At 37.2% G+C, this 24,909-nt stretch overlaps 1 protein-coding gene across 1 annotated transcript in view; it reads left to right on the top strand.

Moving 5' to 3' along the window:
- Positions 1-24,909, top strand: part of LOC105034833 (uncharacterized) — a gene marked incomplete at its 5' end in the record, with an annotated part of 62,344 nt that overhangs the window by 4,286 nt on the left and 33,149 nt on the right. Inside the window, 9 exon segments of the mRNA XM_073251415.1 lie at positions 2,177-2,279; positions 6,523-6,656; positions 16,783-16,956; positions 21,005-21,207; positions 21,308-21,433; positions 21,515-21,603; positions 22,038-22,185; positions 22,334-22,419; positions 22,674-22,729. Of these exon segments, the coding sequence (XP_073107516.1) occupies positions 2,177-2,279; positions 6,523-6,656; positions 16,783-16,956; positions 21,005-21,207; positions 21,308-21,433; positions 21,515-21,603; positions 22,038-22,185; positions 22,334-22,419; positions 22,674-22,729 (1,119 nt within the window).

Here is a 24,909-nt window from a genome sequence, read left to right as displayed (position 1 = left end):
AGAGTGGTTGACTTCCGGTGTTGAGACAAGTCGCAATAGTTCATTGTACTTTAGAAAATGGAATATTCTTCATTTTTAAGATACAAGTGTTGACGCTTGGCTTAAAAGTTTTGGAGTGCTATGTCAAAGAACACTCCAATGAATGCACATGCAAACAAGGTTTTAAATCCCATGGGACTGGGTTATCCCGGTTTCTCCATGGAATGGGACACCCTACTGTTTCAGTTTCAATCCATTCTGATAGTGGTCCCAGTCATATGTCCTGGTAGATATCCTCCATTTCTCTCCCCATCTTTTTTTCTTCTTTCCTTCTTTTCTTTCTTTTCTTCTGTCTTCCTTTCTTTCCTTTCGTTTTTCTATCTCATATCCATTTCTATTTTTTTTTTCCTTTTCCTTCTTCTTTCTTGTTCCTTTCTTTATTCTTTCGTTCCTTTCTTTTTTTTTCCTCCCTTCTTTTTGTCTTTTCTTTTCTTCTTCTTCTTCTTCCTCTTTCCTTTCACTTTTTTCTTTTCTTCATCTTTTCTTCCTTGTATGCAAATGACTTTGAAAGATATCTAAACTTGATTTTTGTCTAATTTATGGTTCATGTCTAATATCTAGGAAGATGCCTCTTGGTGTATGTGATTTGCTGATGACATAATGCTGGTTGATGAGACAATAAGTAGATTAAAGGCTAAATTAGGTTTGTGGAAGAAGTCTTTAGATAACGAAGAGTTAAAAATGAGCAGAACAAAGATAGAGTATATAGAATACAATTTTAGTGAAATAGATATGAAGATGAGTTTCTAATTGCTCCTCTTCAGGTGGCCATCCTAGTTGGGTGTCCGGATACTTCCTTGGGTCACCCATTTTATATTTTTATATTTTTTAATCTTTTCAAAAGCTATATAAATGTACCTGCACCATTTTTCTTTTGTCTTTATTGATTTTTGTTTAAATTTCAATAGCAATCTTCAATAAACCTTAATGAGTACATGCAAAACCGTTTTTATTCTTGTGACTACATGCAAAACATGCAAAAATTAACATGTGTGCAATAATAATCTAAACATGCTACACTTTTTCTTGTAGAAATTACTTTTTATTACTTTGGTGATTAATTTATCTTGAAAATGTTATAATTTCACAAAAATAAAACATATGTCAAAAATAAAATGAAAATTGTAATCTTGTAGCTTCATTGTGACCCTACAACATATCACAATTTCATGCCAAACAAGAAAAAGTTTTGCATGAATTCCCCTATTTATTTTAATTTTGCCAAATTATTGGCAAAAAAAATCACCTTGACTAGGAGCTTCCTGATGTTGAGCAACTGGCTGCAATTATTGAAATCCTAAATTGCGTGCCGGTCCTATTCTTCTTCTCACTGCTGCTCTTTCTCTGGACTTAGCCTTGATCTCTGGCCATTAGGGTGATGGGCATTGGAGACCATAATGGCTCTGGGACTTGGTCCCCTTTTCTGTTGTAAACAAACATCATTGCATGAGGTTGAGGAGATGCACATTTGCAGTTTCACCCATGTATCATGGGGTCAAAGCCATTAGTTGTGGGACCCAGTCCCAAATTACATAAAAAATAAAAAGATCAGGATATCAATTGCATGAGGGCCTGAGGAAGTAGGGGATATACTTTGCCCTTGGATTAGGAGAACTAGGTGCCTAGAACAACAGGATAGGTGAGCGCATCACCTGATTTGCCCCGTCTCGGGCAGGACCACCATGAATGTGAGGGATTCATCCCAACAATACTCAAAGCTTGGGATAGCACAGTGTCAAATAGTTTGATAAGACTAAGAATATCAAATAATTGATTCTTCTGCACTTCTGTCCAAGAGAAAATTTCTTCACTAGTATGATATTTTGGATAATTTAAAGAACTTCAATCAATTTAAAGCATTTACTTGGTTCCTAAGAAAATGCAAATATGACATGCAAAAACATTATCCTTTTTCAACTAATTCAGAAGTAAATGATAGACTTTAAAATACGATGATGGTATATATCTGACTTATTTGCTGTGTTTGAGTAGCATATTTCTTGATATTGCTATGCTTAATCTATTACAACATGCTTTCTATAGTCATATTCTTTGGGCGGCTCAAGTTTATAATGACAATGTCCTATTTGATGATGACGACGACGACGATGACAACTTTGTTTTACTTTACCTGTAGTGGAGTGGAAAGAGTCAGCCTTTGCATGCCAAAGGATTGGCGCTTGTGTTGAAGTGGCTGCAGGAGATTAAACAACATGTTCATAATCTTCAAGTTGAGCCAGGTTTTGTATGCTATCACCCTGCATATTTTGCACTTCTTTTTTTCTTTTGTTTGTTTGACTCTCATTGTTTTCGCCCCAAACAAGGACATAAGAGTAAACATCTCCTTAGAAAGTATTGGCTTGTGCTCAACAATTTAGGTTGGCTAATTTTAGTAGCTAACCAAGAAGCAACCCAATCTTGGATCAGTTCGCAATTCTTGAAACCTAAACCTTGTTTAGCTTCTTTGGTTACTTGTGAAAGAAAATCTTGAACTCTTATTAGAATGATCTATTTAAGAAAATTGATTAAGAGCAAATAAATTAGTAGACAACACAAATGAACAAATGTTTGATTAAAATACAACACATACACGTATATATACTTAGGTCAAAACATATTATTCATATCCTATTTTATTGTGGTTCATTTGTTAGCAAAAGTGGGTAATGTGAATTGTCAAATTAAATTCTTTTCTTTGACACTTACAAAAAGAGGTGTTAGTTCCAAAGCTATTTCACATATTTCACTTAACTGTAAATATGGCTTACTGTGTATGGGTAATTCATATGATACAGAGTCTAGCAGATCAGAGCTTTTTGGTCAGAAGTCTTCTGGATTTCTAGTAGAGTTGGCATAGTTTTCATCAGATTTCTATATTTCTATGGTTGTTTAATTTTAGCATGTTTCCTTTCATCATCGAGTCACATAGTTCTATTGGTGTTATGATTTTTTATCAGACTTGATTTATCCTTTCACTTCACCTGGGGCCAGCAAATGTTGCCCTCCACCGCTTTTTTATATAAAAATATGCTGTCCCGGATGTTAGTACCAGCCAAATGGCCTTGGTATCGGCTTATATTGGTTGGAACTGATTGAGATGGCCATTTTATCCCATTCTCATGCTTTAAAAAATAAAAATTTTTATTCCAATCAGGATGGCGTTTGAATAGGTGGTATTGCCTTTGTACTGTCAGCATCAATCGGAACACTGGCACATCTTGATTTTGATTGTTTCGGTGACCCGGCATTTGTTCGATGCATTTTTGTGTAGGAATAGTATGTCATCGATTATACTGTTCCATTTTTATCGTATTTAAATGCATGACCCTAAGATATTCTAACTTAATGTAGAGGTGTGCATGCACCTAGAATTTTCTAAGAGCAAGAACCCATCAAGGACTATTCTTGGTCTACACCAGGTTGGTGGTACAGATCTTGAAATAGTTTTGATATGCATAGGCTCAAAGTTTTGGAATGTAGTGCCAGCCAGACTAGTCCAATTATGAAGAGGCTAAGCCTCAAATTACACAAGAAGTGGATATAATAATCTTATCTAATGTGGAGTGTACTCACCAACTCTGAGTGAAAAAACCTAGTTACTAATTGGTCTTTGTATGGTCAAATGGGCCAAATAATAAGATCTTTGTGTTGGTGGTAAGATTAGGGTCTAAATCATTTTATGTAAGCCCGTAAAATTAGGATTAGTTTATGCTTCAATTTCAACCAATGAGCATATAAAGCTTAATGTACAACAAATATGAAGAAGTCGATCCAAGCCAAGCTCTTGTTAAGCCAATTGCCGAAATGAACTTGTTAGCAAGTTAAGCTCATCATGGTGAATAAATCAGATCCCAACTCCCAAATCAAAAGTTTAATTCCAGTCCACGACACTATTTGGTGCTATGTTCTCATATTATAGTCAAGCAAGATTATTTATGGGTTATGCATTTTTTGGAAAGCAAGATAATAACTTCTCTTCTCGGAAATTTCAGCAAAGTTTACCCTTACAATCTTAGGATATTCATCATGGATTGTCCTCATGAGCAGATTAAGATAGGATCTCAGTTAAGAGAAACTAAATTAAGATTTAAATGATGATGCATAGAAGAAGCAATAATGGTTGTCATAATCATCATCAATTGAACTGGCATCGAACCTGGATGATTCCTAGTAACAGTTTAGGTAAGTGTAGAACTTGTATGAATCAGTTCCAATCAACACTTCCTGGTTTTAGGCTCAACTGAGCCCCCTATGTGAAACCCTTGACCCCCCAATCCTTCTTGGCTTTGATTGCTTTCTCTCTTCTCTCTCTCTCTCTCAGATCTCTGTTAACCACCCCTCATCCTTTGACTAAGTCGTTGCTGCCTTCTCTGACGTCTCCCTCCTCAACATCTTCTTCGTAGCAATTAGCATCCTTTCCTCAACACCTTTTGATAGCTTATATCCAATGACCATGGTAAGTTTTGCCCTCGATCTCCTTGGCTTCACCATGTCCACCACCACCATCTTCTCTGCCAGCCACTTACAGGACGCCTCCTCCCCCCTCCCTCCCTTTTTCGCTCTCTCTCTCAAAATTTGTTGGTGAAGACCTAGATTAGGCAAACTCAGTACCTAACTGGTACCCTATTGTGTACCATTTGTTGGTATAGTATCGTACTGTACTAGTGAAGCCCTAGATTAGATGAAACCATGTCGGTTCATCATATCGGTCAATGCATATTGTATCGGGCATACCATATCGTACTTGTACTGAACTGTTACACAGTCTTGGACCATACTGTCACTTGATATACCTCACCATTTTGTATCATACCACATAGCGACACTGTAATAGGATGATATCCATTTGGAGTTTCATACCAAGACGGCGAACCTTGCATTACATTATTGTACTATACATGGTAACTGACTAGTATGGGTCAGGGTACTAGTTTGGCCAACCTTGATTAGAGCTATTCTATCAAATTTAGTCTTAGCTCCAAAGTGAATTGGGTCCACTCTTAGATGATAGAAGATTAGGTTAATAGGGAGAAGAAGATGATGGTGATAAGAGATGTTGGAGGGATGTTATCTATTTTCTGGTTTTCTTTCTTGGGTTTTCCCTTTCTTTTCTAGGCTCATTCTCTGCAAAAACTAAGTAAAAGCAGCAGCTGGGTCTTTTGTTTTGCCTAGTGATGGTTGTGTCAACAATTCTCTGGCTTTCTAGGTAAAGGGGCAGTGGCTTGGATGGGATGTCTTGGCCATTAGTCAGCACAATGGGCTGTTAGGCATACAACTGTTAAAGGGTTCAGCCCAAACCAGTCACAAAGTCGACCTAAACAAAGCAAGTCCAAATCATGCTTGAACCATAGTTGAATCAGCTCTGAATGGCACCTAGTTTACACTGTGTGCTCTGAGTTAGCTTAGGCAAACTACAAGGAATAAATGGAGCTGATCTTGTTTCCTATGAAATTCCTTTTAGAGAGACTTTGTAACTCATGACCTCATGCTAGAAGGAAAGCCCTTTGCCCATAGGCATGTGACCTTTTGTGAAAAGTTATGCAATTATAAAAGCTAAGATCAATATTTCAAACCAAGGTTTGCTGTATTGATCAATTCCATACTATATTGGGCGTATGGTGCCACACTAATACCGAACTGATACATTGTACCATATTATATTGACACTTGGTACATCAAATCTAACCATACTGTGTTGTGACTAACACTATAACAGGGTGGTATTGGTATAGGGTCCGGCAGCGAGACAACGAACCTTGTTTTAAACACTACATTGGTTGAAACACTTTAGAAACTGATAAATATTATGGTACGCTGTTGATATTTTAATATACAGGATTCTGATGTGGTTCAATTTAGGGGGTGCTTGGTTCACGATTGGAATCGGAATTGGAATGGGAATCGGAGTGACTTGGAATCGGAATCGGAATCAGAATGGCCAAGTCCTCCGAAGCGCTTGGTTCATGACCGGAATCGGAATCGGAATCGGAATGAAAATTTGAATCCATAGAGGAGAGTAGGGATTGAGTTCTATGTAGATTGGGCCATTCCTATTCCACCCTGGAATCGGAATGGGACTCCTCCCAACTAAACGGTTGGAATGAGAGTCACCTATTCCCATTCTGATTCCAAACTGCCACTCCCCCCAACCAAGCACCCCCTTAAATGATCCACCTGACCCTTCAATGTGCACTTGAGTAGCTCCAGTATGATCTAGAAAAAGTAAAATTCAGGTTTGAACCAGTTTCTATTTTAACTAAAGCTGGGTAAATGTGGTTTGGTTTTGTTCTCGGGGTGACTGAGACCAATTATAGCCCCAAGGAAAGTAATCAAAGAGCTGGTTAAGATGATATCATCCTATTAGTGGTCTGCACCAAAAATATGCCTCATCAAAAATGAAATTTTTTTGCACATTTCACAGTGTTCTTTGCTTCAGTTCACTTATTCTGGCTGTATTTATGTTTATTATTTCCTTCTTAATAGGTGGAAATATGCTGAAGAGTGGAATATTGCTTTGTTTTTGTTGGAAGCATTATGCATGCTTAATGCGCTTGGAGGATAATAAATTTTCTCAGAAGTTGAAGGGCATGCTGGAAGAATATGTGTCTGCCATCCAGGTTGAAGTTGTCAATTATTAGTTGGCTTTAGTGTGCTAGTGTTCCAAAAATTTCCTTCAAATCGTTTCCTTTGCTTGAGAGAATATCCAGTAAATTTGATTGTATTATTTTTAATAGATCCTTGACTTGAAGTCAAGAAGTCGTGAGAGACTTGTTAGAACAAAAGTAATGTTGCTATCCTTGCTCTCAAGCTTCATGCTTCTTTTTTTTCTTTGTTTAATATGATGCAAGGATTAAGATAAACTTAATGTGAATGCTTTCTAGTCAACAAAACATTGTTACAACAAGGATTCAAATCTTGATGTATTGGGATGTACCCATTCCATGGTTGTTAGAATATGTGATATACCATGTATGGTGCTAAACAATATACTAACTGATACACTCTAGTTTTATGTACAACCCTAGTGTGGTATGCTTCAGCCTCCCAGTTGTTGTCTTTTCCTCTTAATGTTTTATTGCTTTAATGCTATCTTTTATGGAGCTGGTATGTGTTCTTATTTAATGCTGTAGCAACTAGCAATCCTATTTGATGAGTGTTGAAGCTTTGAAGCTTGTTTCTATTTTTAGCATGATACATAACTCCCAACAGCTTGCAATAAAAATATATTGAAAAACTATGTTTGTAACCCAACAATTGAACTGTAATTAGATTACAGGAAATCAGTGACTCCATAATTATACAAGTAATTATTGAGATTCAAGATGAAATGATATACCAACTCAACTCATCTCAACTCAACTAAGCTTTAGTTGGTGTTGGCTACATAAATCCTTTTCCTCCATTATGCTTTGTTTAGGGACTTAGAAAATATAGCAATATCAAGTTCTTTCTTACTATTTCATCCTGTGTGAATTTTGATCTACCTCTAACCCAATTTTCTTCTATATATATCAAATCACACCTTCGTACCAGTGCATCACTCAGTCTATGTCGTACATGTCCAAACTAAGTAATTCTCTGAATTTATTCTCAATTGGTGCTACTTCCACTTTTATACAAGTGATTTCCTTTCTTATTCTATCATTTCTTATATTACCATGCATCATCCATCTCAACATTCTCATTTTTGCCATGCTCATATTGTGCACGCAACATTCTGCACCACAAGGCATAGATGGTCATGATGCTGTCCTATAAAGTATTCCCTTCAACTTGCTAGCTATTGTACAATCACATAATATTGTAGTTGCACTGCTCCAATTTATCCAACCTGCTTTTATCGTATGGATAACATCCATTTCAGTCTCCCTTTTTATATGAATAATCGATCGTAAATATAAAAAATGATCACTCTAGGAACTTCATAATCCTCAATTCTTGCTCTACCTTCATCTCTATTTATAATTTTACTAAACTACATTTCATCTATTTTGTGTTGGCTCTACTTAACCTAAGATACTTAAATTCTACTGCAGTCCTCCATAATTCTAACATATGATTTACTCCAGCCTTAGTTTCATTCATTTAGACTAAATCATCCACAAATTGCATGCTCTAAGGAATATCATTTTGAAAATGCCTAGTAAACTCATCCATTACTAATGTAAAAGGATAAGGACATAGAGCATATCGATAGTGTAAACCTATTGTGATTGGAAACTTACTAGTATTATCACCAGTAGTTCTCACAATGGTAATTGCTCCATTATATGCGTACTTAATCACATTAATATGTCTAGTAGAAACCACCATCTTTTTTAATACCCTGAAATAATTTACCCACTAGCACTGATATGACAAATGGAGAGATTATTTTTAACATAGCATGGAACAACAATGATTGTATTAGAAAAAAAATAATTTTCAAAATTATTTTTTTGAGGGCTTTTGTAGATAGGATTGATGGGTAAGTTACAGGGAAATCATCTTGATTAGATCTGTTTTTGCTAGGTTGATTTCAAATTTGCAATAATTTCAAACTAAGGCCTAAGTTGAACTAAAGCATGCTAACCATTTGCTTTTGTTATTTTGAGATTGACATGAGATTTGGGGATGGTTTTCATGATCCACCTAAAACCCCAACTTCTTTCGTTTTGAGCTCAAATTTATTCTTTTGGACATGAAGTCACTCTAATTACATCATTGAATCGACATGCAATATAATCCTTCCTTAATTTCTTCAATTTCCCCTTTATTTAGCTTTCAGTTTTTTGAAAAGATAAAAAAGGGAGGGAGGCATTACTTAGATAAAAGCTTGTTTCCAGCCCAAATCAAGGTATCCAATCTTCAAATCTAAGAAAGAGCTTGAGAAAACCTGCCTGACTGCCTCCACAGCACTCTTCCAACCTGAAATGGTGGAGAACACATAAGAAGAGGGGCTTTTAATCAGCCCTTCTTGGTAAGGGGTGGTAATGAATGTGCAGTTCATGCCTTGTTCACCCCAAACCAGGGTATACACAGCCCTGCTTTGCCCATTCAAAGCAGGTATGCTGCATATCAGCTGGTACCCCTGGTTCTAAACCCTTGTGCTACAATAAGTTGGCTTGAGATAAGCCTTATGCCGCAGGTCAAGACATGATGTCTTGTAATAGCTTTCCTCAAGATTCCAACCATTGTAGTCTAGTTTAAGCCAAATTAGCTGTATCTTGTTTCTTAAACCTGTCAAATATTCAAGATCTATTGCTTCTGGAAAAAATCTCCAAGATCCTTGTTTCCATTAAATAGATTGTCATCTAAGAGATAGCTAGAATTATTGTTCCATATTGTTGTACTGGCTAATAACTTTTTTCCTTAATAATATTTTGGACATAGTGAATTTTATTTGTTTTGCTGCCTAGTATCAGGGTTGCTTCATCAGTTGATCAATATCCATCAGTAATTTAGCACCTATAACATGTACTCTCCAACATGTGCTAATGCCATGACAGGTTGCTAGTGTTGACATCTGATACTAAAGAAAATTGCATGTAGAAAGTTGTACTATTTGATATTCTAGAAATTAAACTGCTGTTTGCATCAATCCTTTCTTCTCTGGATTATCAATACCATTACTTAAACCCAGACTCAAGCTTGCGGTTTTATGTGCATGTGCAGTCTTGAATGGTTGGGCCCAAGCAAGCTAGGTGGGATGGGAGGATTAATGTTCTTTTCTTTTCTTTTTTATCTAAAGTCTGGGGCGGTTGATCATGGAGGGATCACATTTCTTTTTGAGAGAAGGTGGTAGAGGACATGGCATGGGAGATTTATGGTTTTCTTTTTCTAAGATGGTTCATGGCTTCATGTCTTGAAGGCTAGCTATGTGAAGTCAGTCTAAAATATTTTCTGTTATATATAGTAAGATATGGAACTAAGGAAGTTAACCAGATTTAGGAAGAAGCAACATGTTGAGGATCAAGTCAGTTTCCAAATAATCTAAACAATTTTAGGAGATTGTGTTCTATTTATTTTATATAACAGTGTAAACTTATGTATTTATAATTTTTCATGTTCAGCATGATGCTTGTCTATACTCTAAAATTGAAAAGAACTGATATAAAAACCAAAATGCATATCATTCAGCTTCAAAATTTTGTACTATTATTTTAATATTGAATTATATTTTTAAATGTTAATATTAATAATATTATTATTTTAATATTGAGTTAAATGCTTTTGACATATTCATGATGCTTATGGATGTTTACTAGGTCCATGATGTCCCATAAAGCATAGATACTATCAACGAATGCCATCTGCCAATGGTAGATCCAAGTAAATTAGGGCTATGCCACTCGGTCTAATGTACATGAATCCAAGGTTCGTTGAACTGAAACCGGATCTTGTATTGGCCAATTGGCGGTATGGCTTGGTATGCCCCCATATTAAGCCGTATCGAGCCCAAAATGACACGACAAAGAAAGTGAAGGAGAGGGAGAACCAGAAAGGAAAAGAGAGGAGGGAGGAAAGGAGAAGGAGAGGTCGGCCGGCCATGGTAGTGGCCGACTGGCCATCGAAGGGCCACGGATGATAGTGGTGCATGGGAGAGGGTGAACTAGAGAGAGAAAGAGAGAGAGAGGGAAGGAAAGGGAAAGCTGGTCGTGGCCAGCGATATTCGTCGGAGGGTTGTGGATGCCCTTGGAGAGCCAGTTGTTGGCTTTACTGTGAAGTGGTATAAAAAAATCTATCATAATTTTGCGATGAAAATAAGGGTGACTTGCCGCTGTTTCAACTAGACGGAGGGGGAGGTTCTTTGGGGGCCATCATGGCCCTTTAATAATGATCGCCAGTTACGGCCGGCTTTCCCTCTCCCTCACTCCCTCCCTCCCTCTCCCTCTCTTCAATTCACTCTCTTCCTCGCACCACGGTCATTGCAACCCCTTGATGGCGACAGCGGCTCTTTGGCTGCTTTCGATTGCCTCTGACAACCTCCTCGGCCTTTCCATCTTCTTCCCTCCCCCCTTTCTTCCTCTCTTTTCCTTAGGTGTTTCAGATTCCATATCGAAATCGTACTGTATCGATACGGTTCAGCATGTCCTAAATCGCCCGTTCGGGTCGGTTCGATGAATCCTGCATGAATCAATTTTAGGTAGGCTTGGTCAAACACTTCTAGTTGGATAGCATGGTTTCAAGCTCAAGTATTTAGGGTTGATGAATGTTCAAGTTGGGCCTAAGTCGATCAAAATTAAATAGGCCTTGTCTGGCCGAGCTCATTTTTATGATGACATATGTTTTTCCCCATCCAATCTCATTATGGAGGTGAGATAGGCCTATAAAGAGGCTAGGCAAAATAGGGCCTCCCCATCGGACCTCGGCTTGAAACTATTATTTTGGGCTTTGGATCATGTCTAAGCCCAAAATTCTTTTATTGATACCACCTAAGCTTGACCCAAGTCAAAACCCAAGCTTGGCCAAGAGTTGAAACAAGCCTAACTTGAGTCTGATAGACTGATCTTGCTCCACTTTGGTCTTTTATAGAATTCCAAGGAGAGCAGGGAGGAGAGAGATTTAAAAGAAAGGAAAGAGAGAGGGAAAGAGGAGAGGAGAGATTGAGAGAGAGGAGAGGGAGAACTTAAAACATTGAAAAAGAGATAGAGAAGCGAACAAACGAAGAGGGGAGAGAGATTGAGAGACGGGAGGGAGAAAGAGGTTGCCAGATTAAGAGAGGGAGAAGGGGGAATAGGCAGAGGTAAGGTGAGAGGAGGATGGAGTGGGCTTTGGGCTTCAAACCTAGTCTTGAGCTTAGGCTTTGGGTTCGGTTGAGGCCGGGCCAAGCATTGGTCGAAGGCCTACCTTGTCTTCCTTTCATTGGGCCAAAAAGCCAACTCTTAACTGCCCTTCCACGATAGGCCTTGAGCTAGCCCAGACCCATTTCTAGTCCTAAGGTGAGATATGTTGACCCTCTCATTATCTTCCTTCCCCTCTCCATCTGTCTCTTTCTCACTTGACTTCTCTTGGTCTCCACCCACCCTTTTTTGGCTTCTCCCCACCATGCCGTCCCTCTCTCTCACCTTCTCCTTTTGTTGACACTATCGCTAGGCATGGTGCTCTCCTTTTTTTTTTTTAATCATTTCCATCAGTGCAATGGATATAGGTCTTGAGCTCGGGCTTTGGGTACGGTTGGGGCTGGGCCGAGCATTGGGCGAAGCCCAACCTCTCGTCCTTTCATTGGGCCCAAAAGCCCAACCCTTAACTAGCCTTACGCGATAGGGTTGGAGCTAGCCTAGACCCATTTCTAATCCTAAGGTGAGATACGCTAACCCTCTCATTGTCTTCTATCCCCTCTCTATCTAGCTCTCTCTCTCACTTGATTTCTCTTGGCCTCCATCCACCCCATTCTGGTTTCTACCCACCATGCCCTCCCTCTCTCTCACCTTCTCTTTTTGCCAACACTATTGCTAGGCATGGCCCTCCCTTTTTCTTCATCATTTCCATCAGTGCAATGGATATAGAGCATGGAGGTTAGTTTAGAACTTGTTAGGATTGAGCAATGCCAATTCATGATTGAGTTGAGTTTAGTTTGGAAATAATAAGCCCAAGGTTGTCACAATTGCACTTAGGCCTCGAGTTTTGATGTTGCTATTTGAGTCGTGGCTTGGCTTGCACTAGCCCCAACCTAATTTATGTTCAAGTCTGCTCGATAGATAGAGGCTGACTAGCATATCATGAATATTCATGATGGTCAATGTTCATCTATGGTTGTTATAAAAATATAAATATGGTTTTAGACTTCTTCTAGTTGGAATTTGTCTTCTACCTATTCATATTATGTTCCTTGTATGATATAAAGCCATATGGCTGAGCCTAATCTTGTAAACAAGCATATCGTCATTATAGTTAGTTGGATCTTGTCGCTACTAGTTTCTTAGTTGTTTATGAAGTGAATTCGTAATAGAATGGAGTTCTCAAATAGTAGTTGGAATGAGTCATGTGTTGGCCAGGTCAGGATTGTTTGTATAATCCTATTAATACACTTATTAGGAGATTTTGATCTGCATGACCTCTCCTTAACAAAAAGAGTATTTTAGTTTCTTTCCTACATTATTTCATGTTTTAGATAGTGATGATTAAATAAGTTTATCTATGTTATATATTGTATACCTGTTATCTAGCATATGTATGCCAATCAATCAGTTGTACTTTGCACATTAAGCTCTTAAAGACCTCTCTCTAACCCCTGTTGCCTTTGGCCCCCACTCCCCAACCCACCTTCTATCCCAAGAATGCAGAACCATCCCGAACTAGCATGTTTGGAGCATACCGAGCTGCGCCGGTGGCGGATTGGGATGGTTTTGGCATACAAAAGGAGAAGCCAGTGGGCAGGGGAAGAGCAAGAAGTAAAGGGAGGAAAACAGAAAAGGGGGAAGGAGAGAGAGAGGCCGCCAAAGGCTGTCGGAGAGTTGCCAGAGGCAGGGAGTGGTGTAGAGGGGCGAAGCAGGGGTTCCGCCCTTTGGACCCGTGCTTCATTCAAAATAGGGGTCTATTGGGGTCCTTTTTTTATTTTGGAAATTTTGAATATAAGTCGGCAAAGGCTTTTTTTTTTATTTTAGAAATATTAAGTGAAGTTGGCAAGGGGTTTGCCGACTTACACTTAAAATTTTGACAATAAGAATAGGGCCGCGACGGACCCTTGTTTCGAATGAAATAGGGGTTCGGAGGGTAGAGGCTTTGCTTCGCCCCTTGCACCATTACCCCACCTCTGGCGGCCGTCCAATGGCCTTTATTTCTTTGCCTTTCGTTCTTCCTTTCTCCATCTCTCTCTCTTCCTCTCTTTTTCTCTCCCTTTCCCTTGCCCTCTTTGCTGTGTTGGTATGGATCCGGCACGGAAGGGCATGGAGGTGTATTGAACCTTTCTCCATCTATTCTTTCCTCCCCCTAGCCCCCCTCCTCCCTCCCCCCACCCCTTAAACACACTAAAAAACCCATCCTTCATCCCTTCATCCTTATTTACTTTGAAATCATGAATGTAATGTTATGGGCAATTGCTGCTAATGGTGCATGACATGCTTTTGTATTATGATAATCAGAAAGAACATGATTTCTCAATATGTTGCAGGATGTGGATTTATTTATGGGAGCTAGATGTGGTTGAGTTTGTTACCTATCAAAATTAATGTCTATTAGGGCATGGTAAGGGTTATGCATTTGGAAGAGTAACTTTTTGCACTACTTGGCGCAAGACAGGTAATTTTGATAATTATCCGGTCTAACATGAGATGCTGCATGGGACTTAAAATAAAGTGGGGTATTCTTGGAGTTGTAGTTGCTGCTTGTTGTTTGGACTTGAGGTTTATCATGAGGCAACCAAAAAGCTTATATTATTGTACTGCAAGGGATTTCAGGTGATATGAATGCATTTGTACTAAGTGACACGGAAAGGATAAAAAATGCTGAGATGGGATGTCATTCAAAGCTAGAAAGGTAAGATTTTAAAAGTGATAACCTGAAATAGATGGCATTAGCGAGGATACGAAAAGTTCCAGGTAAAAGGAGAGGTTAGGGGTGCAATCGAGCAGAGCTGAATCGAATAGCTGGAAACTCGAGCTTGATTCGACTCAAAATACTCGGGCTCGAAACTTGGTTCGACATCGATCGAACCTTAATATCCCAAGCTCGAGCTTGGTTCGATAAAAAATAGACAATACGTGATTGACTTGACTCGACTTGAGTATCAACCGAGCCATCTTCGAGGTTGAAATCGAGCTCTAGCTTGCTAATAATATATATACTAATATATATTATAGATAAAAATAATATTATTAAATACAACGTACCATACCGTACTGGATATTAAAAAAATTTAAAAAATCCCACCCAACAACACAAAAAAAGTGAAAATCGGGTGGAACTGGATTGAACCAGCCCCGAATCGTACCGAATTAGACCAAACCATCCAATATCGAGCGGTTCGGGCCGATACCATACCGAACCGAGAGGTTCGATCTGGTTTAGGCCATTTTTCAAAAATTCGATCTGAATTGGACCGGTTCTTCGTCGGTACGGTACAGAATGTACCGGTCGGTTCGGACCAGTACGGAATATCATGATTATATATATATATATAATATATATATATAAACTCGAATAGGCTTGCAAGCTTTTGAGTTGGTATTTTGCTACTCGAGCTCGACTCGAAAAACTATTATAGCTACTTGAGCTCGATAATAATCGAGTCGAGTTGAGCTTAGACTTGAACCGAGCTCGAGTAGCTTGTGAGCAACTCGACTTGTTTGCACCCCGAGGAGAGGTTTCAATATCTATAGTTAGAAAAGGCTCAAACTAGAAAAAAAGGTTTCGTTTTTATTTGTTGTGAATGATTAGTTGACTAGTAATAGAAACTCCTAGTTTGCCTTTTTTTTTTTTCCTTTATATTAAACGAAAGTATGCTTTAAAATTTTGCAAATTTATATTTCGGAACATTATAAATGATGTGATAGATTTTACATTTCTACAAAAGTTGCTTCAAGAGGAGCTTTTTGATTCACCCCCATCTCTTGCATTCTTCTTTGTTAGCATTTCTTAAACTGGCTTTTATATCATGTATCAAGTTAGGATGATTCAGAGATTTAGTGGAGATTTTGTCCTTGTCTAATCATTATTGATTTGGGAACTATTGATTCCAACCCTGTATTAGTGGAGTAGACATAGGAATGTCTTTACTTTGATGCTCAGTGCATGAATTATTTCTGATGGAGCTTTTGCTAACCTGTATCATGATTTGAAAATTTATTAAAAAAAATGTGGGAAATTTTTTTTTTCCTGAGTTTGACTCAGTCAAGACAGGATGCCAAAATAGGCATAAAAGATGCTTTCAATTGTCATTCATATCCATTATTTATAACAAATTTTTATCTTTTATTTTTAAAATAAAATGTATGTTTTTCTATGTGCCTTACATTGATAATTTACCGATGGTAACCACTGATTGTAAATACAATAAATAGCTAGGTTGAGATGATATGTGCAATTTAGATTGGAAAGTGCTTTCAAGAATCTTAAACTCTTGTTCATTTTTACATATATGTCATCTATATTTTTTATTATTTCTATTTATTGTTTTAAGAATGCCATGTTTCCATGTTTTGACCAGTGCTAAACTATTCAGATGAAATGAAATATAATGATTTTTAACCAAGGATGGGCCTTTAGGTGCTTAGTAACTGAGTTTTGAAGTTTATAATAGGAATGGAATGGGAAAAGGGATTTTTAAGTTGTCACCAGGTATTATTATAAAACTTGTTATGAGTGGTTGTTCTTTGTATTTTTATGCATGAAAAGTTGCTGTCTAATTTTTTTTTTCATTCAGTTGTAATCAAAGCCATGGAATTACTGGTTTGAACCCCTTTTCCCAAAATAATTATTGCCTGATCATGTTTCAAGTGAATCACATTTGAGATGTATTAGCAAAAGAGAGTGGGCGATTGGAATCTGGATAACAACAATCTGTTCTTACCTTATTTATATCTTTCCTTTTTTCTCTTTTTTCATCTGAAATTGTCTTTTAGATTTTCCCTGATGATTTGATTTCCTTGGATGATGGATGTCTTTTAATTTCGCTCTTTAGTCATTGGGTGTTGTCAGCGAGTATCATATTAAGGTCAATGTATTTGTCACCTTTTAGGTTATATCTTTTGCTTTTGAAGAGTAATATGGAGTTCTTATGCTATTATTCCCAGTAGCTTATCGCATTGACCTGTTATTTTGCAGTATTACACACAGAATGAAAATGATAATGATGCTGGGAAAAGTTATGGTAGTATTGAGACCAGAAAGTTCTTCTTGAATTGTTTGTGCCTTTTGTTGGGACACCTTGATGGGAAACAATTGGAGGTTGTGATAACTGAACATGGGCCTCAACTGCTAAATCTGTTATTCTCACAGGTAAGCTTGCATAATTTTCCCAAATTGACAGTACTCATGCTAGGGACAATCTGTAGATTGTAAATGGTTATAAATCATTTGATCATAAATCAAAAGTTGTTATTGAATTCTGTAGATTATTGATGGACCATTTGAATGTCTTACCAATCATTATTAGATGCCACTCTATCTATTTAAAGAAAAAATTGGTAATACAATCAGTGTCCATGTACAGCTCAGAGGTGATTATGTATCTGGAATGCTTTTAAATCTCCTTGGATTATGTTATGCTTTGATTTTCATTCTCCATGTGCTCATGCTTCTAAGGTCTTGATATGAGCAAGTATATACATGACCACGACCAGTTGGTATATCAAATTGGTTCAAGTACAGCATGTACATATTATGGGCTGGAAAAATCTCAGGAACATAATTACAAAGAATGTAAGTTTGGATTGGATGTGGGCTAAGGCTCGTGCTTGGTTGACCTGGCCTGAAGGGGCTGCAAGCTTGTATTGCAAGTGCAAACCTTGGTTCGGTTTGAGACTGCTAGCTTGGATTAGATCAGTGTTGCTTGTCTATATTAGTCGATTCAGTCTTCGTCATCTGTGATTCTACACTGCTGGATTGACAGTCCTGTTCTGAATATAATCCTTCCTAGGCTAACAATAGGCTGAATTACCAGTGAATGGATATCTCATGATGCCCAGGGGGAAATGGAACCATGTTCCATGGGCCTTTTCTTTGAAACCAAGAGATGTGAGTGATTTTCGCAGGACGGTGGGGGGTCTACAATGAAAGGAGGATGCTGCATGATTGGGCCCACATTGACCATTGTTACAGCCTTACAGGAGTTTGGAATGGAAGTATGTTCTGAGAAACTAAGGTCTCCAAAAAATTATTCGAGCTTAAATTCAGTGACAAATATTATGTCCACAAAATGAGGAAGTACTTATATGGCATGATTGGTGTGGTTTAGAATGGGAAGATTAAACTAACAATATGTAATGGTTGAGGATGCTTATCAACAGAAATTTATTTATGCTTTTGTGTAGCGAATGCATGCGCGCGCTTGCACACATACATACACACATATGAAAGAGAGAGAGAGAGAGAGAGAACTAAATGCTTTTGAGATGTCTTAAGTGCCTAGAAATTAAAAAACAGTGGTTTTGGAGCTCTTTAGGCGCAAAATGAATGGTAAGAATCAAGGAATTCTGTACCGGTCCGAACTGGTCGGTATATCCTGTACCGAGCTGGACTGACGGGGAATTGGGATGGTTTGGTTGGAAAAACCGGTATACTGGAGGAGGGAGAGGGAAAGAGAGGAAGAGAGGGAGAGAGAGCAGGTGTCGTTGGAGGCCAACGGTGGCCATTGCGGTTGCCGGAGGGCCGCGGAAACCTCCACGGCTCGACCATCGTCCGATTGGGCTTTCAAACGAGCGAGAAAGAAAGAGAGGGGGGAACAACATACCGGCAGAAAGTGTAGCCAACGGAGGGGCCGTCAGAGCTTGCCGGGTGGCCGTCGTGGCCACCGAATGGCGGAAACCGCATGGGAGGAGCCGTCGCTGCAGAACAGGGGCTACCGTCCCTGTTCGTTCATCTTTTCTTAAAAAGATGATGAATAGTGAAGTCGGCAAACCTATTGCCTGCTTCAGTTTTTGAATTTTTTTTAAAAATAGTCAAAAACAGTGAAGCCGGCAAATATTTTTTCGATTTTTTGAAAAAACCCTCGTGAAATAGGGGCATCATCTTGTTTTATGCCCGTGGTGCCGCATTGCATGGAGAGCACCATCCGGTGGTCAGTCGGAGGCCGTTCAGCGGCCTTTCTAACGGCTTCCCCTCCCTCCTTTTCTTTCTCCCCCTTCTCTCTATTTCTCTCTTTTTCTCTCTTTTCCTCTTCCCGGTTCGCTTTCTTTCCCTGTTGGTTCGCATTGGTCTGGTTCGGTTCGGTACGGACCCATATCGACTTATACCATTGGCCGGCCAGCACGGATTCCGATACTGAGTCTGCAAACCTTGATAGGAATATAACTAGTGAAGCAAACAACTTTGGAGATTTCTACTATCCCTGAACATCCTTACATCCAAATGATTATCTTGATTTAGACATCTCAAAGACAGAGAACAAAATGCAACTGATTTGAATGCTTCTAACTATAAAGCAAGAGCAAGAAAAGGCATGGTATCCTCATGTCAAAAAAAAATGTCCATTTTGAGGAATTCCTTTTTGAAAGCCATCATGATTTTCATCAAGAAACACTTGGGGTTAAATTTAAAATCAATTTTATCTCTCAATGTCATATCCAAATTATTGGCCATTATTTGTGATGTCCAAGTTGGCTAGAAACAATTTATTTTTTAGGTTTTCAGCCTACAAATCAGATGGACAAAAAAGGGCGATAATAATATGCTACGCTTTCTTTGACTTATACTCTAGAACAGTGCTTTTCTTGAAAAAGAAATCTAGAACACTATTATTAGAAGGACCTGATTGGTTGCTCAACCAGTTAACTAGTGACTGAGCCCTTGGACTGGTTCAGATTTCATATCGGACCAGAATTGCTGTTTGCTCCATTAAAACTAGATGACCTGGTTAGGTTTGCCTGCCCTGGTCTACCCAGCAGGTGATTATGGCCTGGATGGCCCTATTGCTTTCATATAAAATCAGCTGAAAGACAAAATTGAGGAGAATCAAACTACTGAGCTACTGCCAATGTAAAACTTCCTTTATAGTTCAGCCTGAGCCAACAGTTACTAGAAATCTACCTGGTGTTTCATGATGAAATGATATACTTAACAAAGCTATTTAGTAAAACTATGATTAGCTACAAAGCATTCAACGTGACCCAAGATCTTATTAAGACAACCATATGACCTTAAAATGATAATTTAATAATTAAAATGTTTAGCATTTGGCTATAGCATAAATAAATTGAATATATGTTCATGTACTTCTTGGTGGTGTTGATTTTGCATTACAATGCCTTCGACATGCTCATATTTGAGGGCTAAAGTAAACCTGTATCTGCCTCGTAATACTTAGACGTATTGCATCGGATAGGGGCCCATACATAATACCTCTCCAAACTACTATGAAGCTAAGCTAACCCTGTGCTGATCCATATCACATGGAATCAACATAGACTTTGTGCCAAATATATACTACCTGTTACCACTCATTTCACTTTTTGCTTTCTTGCTTCTTGTTTTGCTTGTTTGAACTAGCAAATGCCAACACTGTGTTGCAGCAGCTATCATACAAAATTGGCTGGTTACCACTATGGTTCCATACCTCAATTTTTAAACCCTTGCTTATGCTTGCCAGTTGTGTTAGTTTAATGGAGAAAATATTGACCGGAATTAGATAATTAACTGAAATCAATTTTATAATTCAAAAATATACCATTTTATATTTGTATTTACTGAAATAAGCATGCTTGATTGAATCCAAAAAATGGAGTATATTTACCTTTTACTGTGTATTCACATAAATATTTGCATATGGTTAATGCACAAAGTTTCTTGTAAACTTAAATTCTTATTATAATAATTTTGCAAGACTTTCTTATTTTTATCTTTTACAGTTCTAGTATATTTTATCGTTATTTATTTATCTTTTGTTGAGCCACTGGTTGAAGCAGTGATCCATGACCATTATTGCCTGTTCGACACCTGGGCTTGTCCTGATAATTATGGTTTAGAAGCATTCGATTGGTTAAATTTTTCTCTATATTCTTTAAGATGTCTCAATGAAGAGTTGTAACTTCAGCCTCATTCATCACATGTTCTATTTTCTGCTTTCTGCCTTCTCTTACTGTGGATGACTGAGAGCAGGCTCCACCATGTTTAGATGTTTTATATTTATGCTGTTGCTACTTTTCTTCATGCAAGCCTTGATCCATGCCAATTTGCATCAGACTTGCATAAAAGCATCTGCAAAAAATTTCCAAGTACAAAAGTCATACAATATCTCCTTAAGTTACTATTGTGTAGAACATTAGATCATAATTTGTCTTTTGAAATTTGGATGTACATCTTTGTTAATTATTCTGTTTCACAACCAAAGCTTCGATATGGTGATGAATTTCTAATGGAGGGGTCACTGAGCATTTTGAGAGTCCTTATTTTCAAGGAAAACTTCTCATCTGGTAGCAGCAATCTCAACACTGCCGAAATGGATATGGTGTTACCTTTGTTATTAAGCTTTCTAGATGTGAGAGATTCCATTGCAAAAGCTGTTGTTCTGCTCTTTGCAGAATACTGTTCATTGTATCCTTTGGTCGTTAGACTTGGATCCTTCTGTCAAGCTTTTTTTTTCTTATATGTTCTCCACTTTAACCTTGAACTTTACTCAAGCAAAACTACTCAGAAATTCAGATAGAAAGGGCCTTCAAGAAATATTTAGACGTCTTGAATTTGGAGATCTTAGCCAGAAAAAGAATGCTGTTGATGTCATTTCAGAGCTTATTCGCATATGTTCAGATTTGGAGTTACGGTATGTTTTTTTAAGTTGTTTTCATTGCATGGTGTATAACTGCATTTTTATTTTTTATTGCTCAACCTTTGTGCACTGCAGACAAGATATTGCCAAACACTTGCTAAAGTGCCTTGGAGATGAAGATCTGATGAATTATGTAGAAGAATCTAATCTGCTACCACAATTCGGTTTGTTTATCACAAACTTAATGCTATTTCTTAACTTGTGAAATAATGACTTATCTGCATATCCAACTGGAATTCTTATCCCATTCTTAACATGTCAAATAATGACTTATCAATCCCAAATAAAAAGTAAAAGATATACAAATTCCTCATTTAATAAGAGATTTTTTCTTGATATATTTTATTGTTAAGTAGGTGATAATGCTTGGTTTTCAAACAGCTGCATATAAGTGTGTTCTTTATATATTTTGTTGTATGTGAATGTTCTGGAAAATGGTTGTTATTGTCTTTTTCAAATGCAGTCAACTCTCAAGCTGGATGATACCTTTTCTTTTTCCTCTTCCTTTATTTCTTTTGTTATTGTTGCTTTACTTTGCTTGATATTGTTTTGTTAGTTCATTACGTGATATTTTTGCAGAACCTGTTTCTTTCTGCAGATCCGCATTTTGTTTTGCCTGCATTAGTGCAACTTCGATTCTCAGGGAATGAAAAAGTACAGTCCACAGCTAGTAATACAATCGCCGCTGTGCTCAAATGTCATAGCCGAGAGTCTAGTGTCATACTTGCATTGCTCGACTGCCTCAGGTTTTCTATAGCACCATTGCTGTTCCTAGATTTTATTTACCCTCTTCCAATAATTAATAATCAATGGAACTTTGTTACATGAAGTAATTTTTAGATTAATATTCAAGTGTATGAACTGTGATAATCGAAGACTTGTATTAACTTGTAGCGTCCTTGGTGGGAATCCTAATGCTGCCCAGACCACAGGGGCAATGACAAAGGATGTACATTGCACTTCTATGCAGTCTCATTCAGGTTAGTGCAGCATTTGGTTTTTTATAGACTGAAATAGGTAGGAGGACCTGAAAAAGATGATTTTGGGGTGGTGCGAAGGGATTTATAGTAATGGGGTCTGATTGAAAATGATGTAATAAAAGTTAGAGATTTGATCAGTACTAAATGACACTAGAATACTGGTATGATCTTTTAGTTGGTCCTTTCATGATACTGATTGTTTTACATGTAATGTAGTTGTCTCCTGATACAAGGTATTTAATAAATTTCTACAGGGGAGATGTTGGACATTGATCAAGTACTTGGATTGATTCCAAAATTGCCTGAAAGTGTACGATCAATCTTAATGCATTTTATATACTGAAAGATAAGTTTTTGTTTTTCTTTTGGACTTTACTGCTATCATGCATTTTCCTTTTTCTAATTCTTCATTAGATCATCTAAGAGGTGCTTTGCTGACTGCCTGCTTATAAGATTTTTTTACCTGCTATTTGGTATGAATTCTATTGACTATCTATCCTTCAAAGGTAATGAGAAAAATGTTGAATCTTAAAGAAGTGACTGAAGAATGACTTTGGAATTTACCTTCTGTCTTAAGTCTTTGCTTTAAATAACAATCATGGTAAATTGCTGAGATATTATTCTAGGTGACTTTTTTATCTGCAGAACATACATACAGAATGAACCTTAGAAGTTAGTTTGCTCATCTTTTGATTTAGTTTCATATTGACAGCTGGTAGATGTACTGGAGTCGTAACTAAAAGAATTATCCTTAAATGACAAAATTTTTAATGCAAGCACCCGGTTATATATACCATTAATGCTAAAAAACATGGAGGAAATAGGGGACCATCCGAAGTCTGTATGATGTTTATGTATTGGGTTGGTAAAAAGATCTATTGAAATTTATTTGAGAATAAGCAAGGTAAAGAATGCAAGTATTGCATTAGTTGATTATGAACTAGAACTTCTGTTGCTGCATCTGTCTAAATTGTAAAAGTTAATGTCCTATCTTGCCTAACTCAGGTTGAAAGTTGTAGATGCACGATCTTGTCATGGAAAAAAGCAGGTATATCTATCCTTATAATTATTTATGGAAATAATTGAAGCCCTTATGTGTATGCTTCCTAGAGATTGATGTGCAAGATCTGCACTCCATGAGCCTCATATGTGAGACGTGTAGAAGAGCCTCACCCATAAGCATCAAACTTTTTCAAGGACCTTCCCTCAAGTCATGAAGTGGAAAAAGAACTCAAATAAGCCTCCCTTAATGACACTAGTGCAAGCAGGATGCTTGACTGAAATTCCCTTAGGGCTTGTTTTGTTGGGGGTAATCAAGCATGGAAAAATAAATTCCGTGTCAGATTATCATGTTTGGTATGAAAAGTGGATAAGAGAGGTGGTAAAATAAATAGTGAGTCTCGTACCTATTTTCCTAAGAGTTAAATGAATACCACCAGGGAGATGGTATTTAATTTCTCATGCTGGATTATTGAGTGGAGGTATTCTAAATTGCCATTTCTTGACAAAAATACTCTTATTTATATTATTAATATAGTATTAATTATATTATATAACTAATATTAATTATCTTAACATATATTATATTAATATGTTATAAAAATATTTTTATATTTATTAATAAGTATTAATTATTAATAAATAATTAACAAATATTTATTAATTATCAATAAATATAACATAGAATTTATCAGTAATTAATATTATTTATTTATATACTAGAATATGCTGAAATTTATTTATAATAAGATATTTCCGGTACATGTATAATTAATATAAAAATAATTTTTTTAACTTATGTAAATATTTTTCCATCGATATGTCCCATATTGATAGCCTTCATGTAAATGGACCATTAATGGCTAATGAATGGGCCAAACAAAAAAAGAAAGCATTACTTGAATTGTTTATTTAAGGGCATTGTTGGAAATTTGGCAATATTCTCATATAAGATTACGTCCAACCAAAAGTAGTAATCTTTTTGCGGTGCCATTTTTCAGAACTATTTTTCCAGCAACCAAATGTGGTAAAATTTATTTTCTCTCATAATCATTTTTGCAAATAAATGATTTCTACAAATTGTCAGATTATCCCATAATTTGACATACCTGAACCAAATGAACCCTAAGTCAGAAAACACTATAGAGTCACTAATAATAGAGAATTTATGGGCCATGTGCAATGCCCAAAAACACTATAATATGACGCAATTTGATGTTTAGCTCTAAAACATCATGAAAAAATAGTAGTGTTCAGTTAATCAATGTTACCTGCACTTGCATGTCCAGAACACAGAAACTTTGTTATATTGGTGAGTCAAATACATGTAAGCCACTTTAGATCGAGGTTTTAAATTCTATGGGATGGAGGTGTCCCGGTATCTCCATGGAACGGAATGCTCGAGTGTCCCATCCCTTCTGACAGCCATCCTGGTTGGTCGTGCATTTTAATAGATATCCTCCATCTTTTTTTCCTTCTTTTTTTTCTTTC

Source organism: Elaeis guineensis, chromosome 2, assembly GCF_000442705.2.
Source record: "Elaeis guineensis isolate ETL-2024a chromosome 2, EG11, whole genome shotgun sequence".
NCBI classification, from domain to species: domain Eukaryota; kingdom Viridiplantae; phylum Streptophyta; class Magnoliopsida; order Arecales; family Arecaceae; genus Elaeis; species Elaeis guineensis.
Note: the sequence above shows the minus strand (reverse complement) of the source record. Positions and strands in the feature narration are given on the sequence as shown.